At 34.0% G+C, this 8900-nt stretch overlaps 1 protein-coding gene across 1 annotated transcript; it reads left to right on the plus strand.

The window, feature by feature from the left end:
• Positions 1–899: 899 nt before the first annotated feature.
• Positions 900–3073, plus strand: LOC112734850 (cytochrome P450 78A5). The gene is made up of 2 exons (XM_025784341.3): positions 900–1939; positions 2116–3073. Exons 1-2 carry the CDS (start codon positions 1001–1003, stop codon positions 2728–2730), a joined length of 1554 nt encoding a protein of 517 aa, XP_025640126.1. The 5' UTR covers positions 900–1000; the 3' UTR covers positions 2731–3073.
• Positions 3074–8900: the final 5827 nt, after the last annotated feature.

Here is an 8900-nt window from a genome sequence, read left to right on the forward strand (position 1 = left end):
CTTGTAAGATTTGTAAGCTAAAAAAACTTGTATGTGTAGCTCAACTACAAAATTTATTTTATACACTGCAAAAAACTCTATTTTTTTATTAATAGAAATTTTAGGTATCGATTTATATAGTTCTAATGAACTGACATTAAATTTTGAAACATTAACTAATCAATTATATCTTGAGTGCTCAAAATAATATTTATGTTTCGTCTTTCGTTTCCTTTTCGTTTGTAAAATGAAATAATATTTATAAAATGAAAATATCATCAGGTGGAACAGGATTCGGATTGTGTGTTTAGACTCGTCTATAGAATTGCACGCATTGAGCGTGTTATATATAGACATGGTTGACCGTTGACCTTGATAACTTTAGTGGTAACACCGGGAAGTGGAAACTTTATACGACTGTGTCGGGGGACTCAGCAAATCTTAGTTACTGAGTCAATAGATCATCTTTCTTGATTCTGCCTCTAAAGCAACCAGCAGAGCTACCACACCCTATACATCCTAAGCTTCTTGTAGCTTCCCATGTATAGTATATAATTTCAATAATTGAGTCGTGAACATTATAAATTCCTTCCTCTTTTTATAGCTAGGTTACGGGGTATCATTACCATAATAACCTCTTAATTAACTCTTCAAAGAAAATATATACATAAAAGTAAAAATCTTGCATTAACATTACTGGTAATAATTTTCAGGATAAAAAGAAGGGTAGATGTGGGTGTGGTGTGATTCTGACATAAAGCGTGGGGGAAGTTCTTGTTAATTAGACATGAGAGAATATTTTACACGTCATAACTCATAATATAAGCCCAAAGTGGTTGCCAACTTAACTATGGTTAACCTCCTTAACCACACATCCTTAACCTCTACTCAAAGGCCACACTATATATACATGCTGTAGCCCCATGACACACGTCCATCTCTCACATTAACTCACTCATTAATCATTATTATTCACTCTTTCTAGCTACCTCCTCTAATTCATAATTATTTTAATCTCATTATGCTCAAGTCCAAGCCAACAACACTTCTTCTCATAACACTCGCTTCGTTATTCTTATTCCAAAGCTCACTCTCTTCTTTCTCTTTCTTACTCTTCACTCTCTTACTCTTCGCTCTTTCCCTTAACTACTGGCTTGTCCCCGGAGGTTTTGCATGGAGGAACCACAGAGACCTCTCTGGTCCCATGGGTTGGCCCTTGTTGGGTTCTCTACCTCAAATGGGTTCCCTGGCACACGCAAAACTCGCTTCCATGGCTACAAACTTGAAGGCGAAGAGGCTCATGGCGTTGAGTCTTGGCTCCACACCGGTTATCATAAGCAGTCATCCTGAAACCGCAAGGGAGATTCTCTTCGGTTCTTCATTCTCCGATCGACCAATCAAAACTTCTGCAAAAACCCTAATGTTCGAGCGCGCCATTGGTTTCGCCCCTTCCGGAACCTACTGGCGCCACCTCAGAAGAATCGCCGCTTTCCACATGTTCTCTCCTAAAAATATTCAGAGCTTGGAGAATCTGCGGCATCGCCTGGCTTCTGAGATGGCGGTGAAAGCAATGGGGATGATGGAGGAGAAAGGGTTTGTGGAAGTTCGTAGTGTGTTTCAGGAAGGCTCTCTTAGCAACATTCTGGAGAGTGTGTTTGGTTCTTCTTCGTTGATTAGTGAGGAGTTGGGAGATATGGTGAAAGAAGGGTATGAATTAATCCATATGTTTAACTTGGAAGATTATTTTCCATTGTTGAAGTTTGTGGACTTTTATGGTGTGAAGAGAAGGTGTCACAGATTGGCCAGTAAGGTTAAAAGTGTGGTTGGTAACATTGTGGATCAAAGAAAAAAGTGTCCCCAATCGTTGCTTCGGAACAATCACGATTTTCTTAGCACTTTGCTTTCACTTCCTAACAAGGAAGAAAGCTTAGCTGATTCGGATATGGTCGCTATTCTTTGGGTAAGTTTTATTAATTTGAATATAATCAACAATGATTCTTTTTTACCAAAGATAGGAGACTCGAACCCGCAACCTTTTAATTGAGTATGGGAAGACTATGTCATTTGAACTATAACTCATTTGATATAATCAAGTTTGATTGATTGACATTATTTAAAATTTTTAATTTGGTGCAGGAAATGATATTTAGAGGAACAGACACAGTGGCCATATTACTGGAATGGATCATGGCAAGGATGGTACTTCACCAGGACATACAAATGAAAGCCCGCCAAGAGATTGACACGTGTGTTGGCCAAAATGGTCACGTGCAAGACTCCGACATTCCCAACCTCCCTTACCTTCAGGCCATAGTCAAAGAGGTACTCCGCTTGCACCCGCCGGGCCCATTGCTATCATGGGCCCGCCTAGCTGTTCATGATGTCCACGTGGACAAAGTCTTTGTGCCAGCTGGCACAACCGCAATGGTTAACATGTGGGCTATATCGCATGACTCTTCTATATGGGAAGAGCCTTGGGCTTTTAAGCCCGAACGATTCATGAAGGAAGATATATCCATTATGGGCTCAGACTTGAGGCTAGCACCGTTTGGTGCAGGGCGTAGGGTGTGCCCGGGGAGAGCGTTGGGCTTAGCCACTGTCCATATCTGGCTTGCACGGCTTCTCCACCATTTCGTGTGGCTTCCCACGGCACAACCCGTGGATCTTTCCGAAAATCTCAGGCTTTCTCTCGAGATGAAGACACCTTTGCGTTGCCGACTGGTTCCTAGACATAACTACGTAAGCCCTTAAGCCCAAATGTGCACAAATTGGAACGTTCTTGTGTTCATCTATTATAGCTTGTCATGTTATTCCATATTTATCTCTCTTACTATATGCCCCTACTAAAATATTTCTATCTCATTATGAAACTCATCTCTAAGTTTTATCCTCTATTTTCCCCTAGCTATTATTAGATTATTAGATACAGGACCCCGACCTAGCTAGCTAAGTTAGTCTTTAGTATTTGAATAAATATGCGAGTTTGGCAGAAATTAATGTACGGATTAAGAGAAGAGATTACGTGTCCCTTTAAACTTGTAAAATGTAAATTACTGTATGCAATGAAGTTGTTCTGTAGTTTCTTCTCCAATAATACATGATCTTTCTCCTCTCGATTTTTTTCTCGTTAATTACTCACACAACAAAAGTACAAAGATTAATTAGTATAGTGGAGTTACCCTCTTTTACATGCACAAGATATCGTTAATTATATATTATATGTAATAAACTCTGTATTTTACAGATTTATTCTATTAATATTTGTGTGCCAGAAATTATTCAAAGATGAATGTAAGTTATGTCTGTAAAATTTGCAAATTAAATAAAAGTAAATGAAACTTTAAACTTGACTGTCAATTCTACTTAATTTCATATATATATACTCTCAGGTGAAAACTCAAGTGCAATCGACTTTACGTGAAATTGATATTTGAGAGCCGTTAGATGATTTGACTGATTTGACTAAATTTTTATTTAACGGCTTTTAAATATCAACTTCACATGAGTTTTCACCGTATTCTCAGTTTCACATGAATATATATAGGCAATTAGGCATGCATGACATATTGTGGATTGCATCAAACACGTCATATATTGGGATAAACATCTAAGAATATAAGCTGATGGAATCAAAATCTTTTCCACGCATACATGTATAAAAGAGAATAGTTTTTTGTGGATAGATAATGAGCTGATGAAGGGAGAAAAAAGAACGAAAAAAGCAATATCTACTATCTAGTACTTAGTTTTTTGTTTGAGATATATGTCCCACCACCACTAACCTAAGCTTGTTTGAATAATGAACGAACATACATATAATTCGATATACGCTTGTTAATATAAGCTTTAATTTATGAAAACCAAATCAACTGTATGTTACTGGTTCTCATTATATTTAGTTGTCTATTTTTTTAATCATGCGTTTGTACGTGACTGCTAAAAGCACTGAATTATTTAAATCCTTATCTTTGAATAATAATATTTAAAAGACAATAAAAAATTAATTTAAACAGTCTAAAATTATATTATTTAATATTCATTAATTATTATTAGAATAATAATACCATTTTAGATGTAATAAATATGTAATTATAGATATTATATATATAAAATTTTATATGTGAAGTAACTTTATATATTATTTTCCTAATATTATCGATATTTGAATTATATATATATATATATATATATATATATATACACCTTTCTATTCAATTTTTTTATACGATATTTTCCAACTTTTTTTCCCGATAGTCACCCAAAAAATATATATCACAAAATGCAACGAATGTAATATTTCAAGCCAGATGTTTATACACTAACAAAAGATTTACTTGAAATTTTAAACTGCATTTTGGACATATACATTTGATAATAATAAATATAAAAGGAAGATAATCATATAATATGTAAATGTAAAAAGAAGATAAAATAATAATATATTTTATATGATGAGAAGAGTAGACCACACATATACTTCGAATAAGTTTTCAATTGATAACTTATACATGGTATATTGGTATATATGAATTAGGAAGATTTCATTTCACTTGCTTTTTAATTTCATGAAATCAATATGTAGAACCGTAATTTCAATTTCATATGTTACTAAAAAAATATGAAAATTAGAATTGAAGGGTTCAACTTTAATTTAGTATCCGATTTTTCACCAAATTAATAGTTTAATTATATTTAAATAAAAAACTACCTTAATATTTAAAAGTATAATAGAGTAGTGATTATTAACACAAAATACAATACTAGAATATTCAAAAGAATATTTTCCAAATCAAAATATGGATTTTGTTACATCTAGATAGAGGTGGACAGTAACTTCTGTTGTTTTTTTTTTTTGTGAGTTCTCAAGTCTAATTTTTTTATGTCTTTTTGTATTTATTGTGTTACAACTCTAATCAAATTTTTGGGGTCATTGAGAGTGAGAGAGAGCAGCCATGAAAGTGAGAGAGAAGAGAAAAAATAAAATTTTTGTTTTTGTGCAGGGCAGCAGATTTAAAACGCCAGTTTTTCATTCATTCACCTACCGTTAGATCGGCCTGAAATTTGATTTTTTCATTCTGAATGGTGGAGATTTTGATTGGAGATCTGCAAGGGGATAAATCTGTTTCGGACAGCAGCTATGTTATTGGGTATTTTTCATCTTTTTGTTACTCATTTGTAGGCTTTAGTGCTTTGGTGTTTTGGCTGATTATATGCATGATTTGTGCTTTATTTGAAACTCTCTTATACCTCATTTGATTATAGTGGAGCCATTTTTATGGTCTTGGTAACTCGTGGTTTTTACCTCTCACATTGAGGGATTTTTCATGTTAAGATAGCAATGTGTTCTTGTTGTTGCTTTAGTTGATATATTTACTTGCTTATAGTTGCTGTCATATTGTGTTGTGAGTGCTTTCATATTGCTCTTGTATTAGATATTTGTATTGTTTCTACTGCTGGGCTCTTTCATACTGGTATCAGAGCTTGTTAATTTTTTTGGGCTTGTAATTCTGTGAACAATAGAAGCTAATACTAGTACTAGTAGGATGATCATTCTTAGAGGTCCTAATTATGATTTGCTCCTAGTAATTTTAGTGATATGAAAATGGCTCATCAAGGTATTGCAAAGTGTCCCGGTATTAGACAGGTTTGCTTGGAAACCTCTAATGGTACCAAGTTGACTTTGAAGTGTGTAAAGCATGTTCCAGATATTCGGCTGAACTTACTTTTTCTTGGTAAGTTGTGTGATGAAAACTTGGATAGCTCATTCACTCGTGATAGTTGAAAGCTCACCAAGGATTCCATGGTTGTTGCTAAAGGTACACGACACTCTACTCTTTATTTAACTCAAGTAAAGATTGTGAAAGATATTGTTAATGCTACTGAGGTTGTTGATGGAACTGATTTATATGTTATCCAAAAAAATCTTTTATCTGGTTACAAAGTTGCTTTCCAAAAGTACAACCATTACTTTGCTGAAAAACAAAACAGGTTTCTTTCAAGAGCCATCCACCTTTAAAAAAGTCGGAGACACTTGACTTGGTGCATTCTGATGTATGTGGACCGATGAAGACAAAAACACTTGGAGGATCTATTTATTTTGTAATCTTTATTCATGATCATTCTAGAAAATTATGGATTTACACTTTGAAGATCAAAGATCAAATTTTAAATGTGTTCAAGTAATTTCAAGCTTTTGTTGAAAGAGAAACTAAAAAGAAGTTAAAATGCATTCATACTAATAATGGTGGTGAGTACATAGGTCCATTTGATGCTTACTCTAAAGAGCATGGTATAAGACATTTGAAGACTCCTCAGTTGAATGGCTTGACTGAAAGGATGAACAGAACATTGGTTGAAAGAGTTGGGTGCTTATTGTCACATTTTGAATTAGCAAAATCTTTTTGGAGTGAAGCTTTGAGCACTATTGTTCATGTCTTGAACTAGACATTATGTATTTCTTTGAAATTTGAAGTGCCAGAAAAGGTATGGTCAGGTAAAGATGTTTCGTATGATTATTTAAGAGTCTTTGGATGTAAAGCGTTTGTTCATATTCCAAAATATGAGAGATCCAAGCTTGATGTAAAGACTAGGCAATATATTTTTATTGGGTATGGCATGGATAAATTTGATTACAGATTTTATGATCTTGTTAATAAGAAGGTGATTCTAAGTAGAGATGTTTTCTTTGCTGAAAACTAAACATTGAAGGATATTGATAATGCAGAAAAGCCAATGGTTCAATCTAGTAATAAATTTTTTTAACTTGAATATTACTCCTTCTATGCCTATAATGTAAGACGGTAGGGTTGAAACTCAAAATAATGAGCATGATACAGGTGCAGGTGAAGTTGGTGATGATGATCATGATGAATAACCAACTTTAAAAATTCATGCAAATGCACTCAGAAAGTCTACAAGAGAAACGAAGCCTTCGTAAATATATTCTCTACGTAAATTTATTTTGTTGACTGATGGGAGAGAACATGAATGTTTAGGAGAGGCTGTTGAAGATGGAAGCAAAGCTCAATGGCTTGAAGCTACGCAAAAAGAAATGAAGTCCTTATTTAAAAATGATACCTATGAGTTGGTAAATTTACATAAGGGTGTGAGAATTTTAAAGAACAAATAGGTATTCAGAAACAAGAATGAATAAGACAATTCTAAACCTTGGATTAGCAGCTTCTCTTGAGTAAATGGATGTGAATACAATTTTTTTTAATGGTGATTTGGACAAAAAAATTAACATGGAGCAACCAAAGGATTTTGTTGTTAAAGAAAAAGAAGGCCTTGTGTGCAAGCTCAAGAAGAATTTTTATAGATTGAAGCAAACTCCAAGACAATGGTACAAGAAGTTTGAATCTGTTATGGGGGAGCATGGTTACCATAAGATAACTTTAGAATGTTGTGTATTTGTGCGAAAATTGTCTGATGGTGATTTTATCATTCTTTTGATTTATGTAGATGATATTTTGATTATGAGAAAGAATACTTTGAGAATTAATAAGTTGAAGAAACAGTTGAGCAAGTTCTTTGTTATGAAAAACTTGGGTCCTGTCAAATAGATTTTGAACATGACTATTACTCGTTATAGAAATTTCAAGAAGCTTTATTTGTCACAGGAAAAGTACATAAAGAAGGTGCTTCAAAGGTTTGGCATAAATGATTCCAAATATGTTGCTAGTTCTTTTGATCATCATTTTAAATTGAGTACCAAACAGTGTCCAACCACGGATGAGGAGAAATAAGCAATGGATGAAATTTCTTATGCTTTAGCTGTTGGAAGCTTGATGTATGCTATGGTGTGCACTATACCAGACATTGCTCACGCGATTGGTACTGTGAGTCGTTTCCTCTCTAATCCAGATAAAGAATATTGGAATGCTGTTAAATGAATTATGAGATATCTCAAAAGTACAACTAACTTGAGTTTGTGTTTTGGTAGTGAGAAACCTTTGCTAGTTGGCTTTACTGATACAGACATGGTAGGAGATGTTGATTCTCGAAGCCTACTTCAAGTTATTTGGTCAAATTTGCAGGAAAAGTTATTTCATGGCAGTCAAGGCTACAAAAGTGTGTTGCACTTTCTACCACAGAGGCAGAACTTATTGCAGCAAATGAAACATGTAAAGAGTTTTTGTGGATGAAGAAGTTTCTTAGAAAACTTGGTTTCAAGCAAGACCATTATGTGTTGTTGTGTGACAGTCAAAGTGCTATTCATCTCGCTAAGAATTCTACTTTTCATGAAAGATCTAAATATATCGATATTAGGTATTATTGGATACGGGATGTATTGAATTCCAAGTTGTTGGAACTTGAAAAAGTTCACAGTAATGATAATGGTGCTGATATGATGACAAAAGTATTGTCAAAAGATAAGTTTGAAATATGTTGTTTGATCGCCGGGATTCTCCACCTAGTTGAGAAGGGAGAGATTTGTAGGGCTTTTTCTCTCTTTTGTGAGGTCCAACCCCAATTTTTTGAGGTGTGTTTTTGCACCCATTGTGTCACAATTTTAGTCAGATTTTTGGGATCATTGAGATTTGAGAGTGAGAGAGAGTAGCCATCAAAGTGAGAGGGAAGAGGAAAAATAAAATTTTTGTTTTTGTGCAGAGCAGTAGATTTAAAACGGCAATTTTTTCATTCGTTCACCATTGGATCGGCGTGAAATTTGAACTGCAACTTTGCGTCATCTTGTTCTTCATTCTAAACGGTAAAAATTTTAATGGAAGGTCTAAAGAAGGAAAAATCTGCTATTGACAGCAGCTCTGTTATTAGGTATTTTTCATCTTATTACTCATTTGTAAACTTTGGTGTTTTAGTGTTTTAGCTGATTGTATGCACAATTTGTGCTTTATTTAAGACTCTCTTATATCTCATATTTGATTATAATAGAATCATTTTCTTGATCTTAATAATTCATA

Source organism: Arachis hypogaea, chromosome 3 (genome assembly GCF_003086295.3).
Source record: "Arachis hypogaea cultivar Tifrunner chromosome 3, arahy.Tifrunner.gnm2.J5K5, whole genome shotgun sequence".
NCBI classification, from domain to species: Eukaryota; Viridiplantae; Streptophyta; class Magnoliopsida; order Fabales; family Fabaceae; genus Arachis; species Arachis hypogaea.

Bases quoted from the DNA above. Each gene is read 5' to 3' on its own strand.
- LOC112734850 (XM_025784341.3), top strand. From the start codon at position 1,001: ATGCTCAAGTCCAAGCCAACAACACTTCTTCTCATAACACTCGCTTCG. The intron at 1,940-2,115 runs GTAAGTTTTATT...AATTTGGTGCAG, and splicing joins ATATGGTCGCTATTCTTTGG to GAAATGATATTTAGAGGAAC.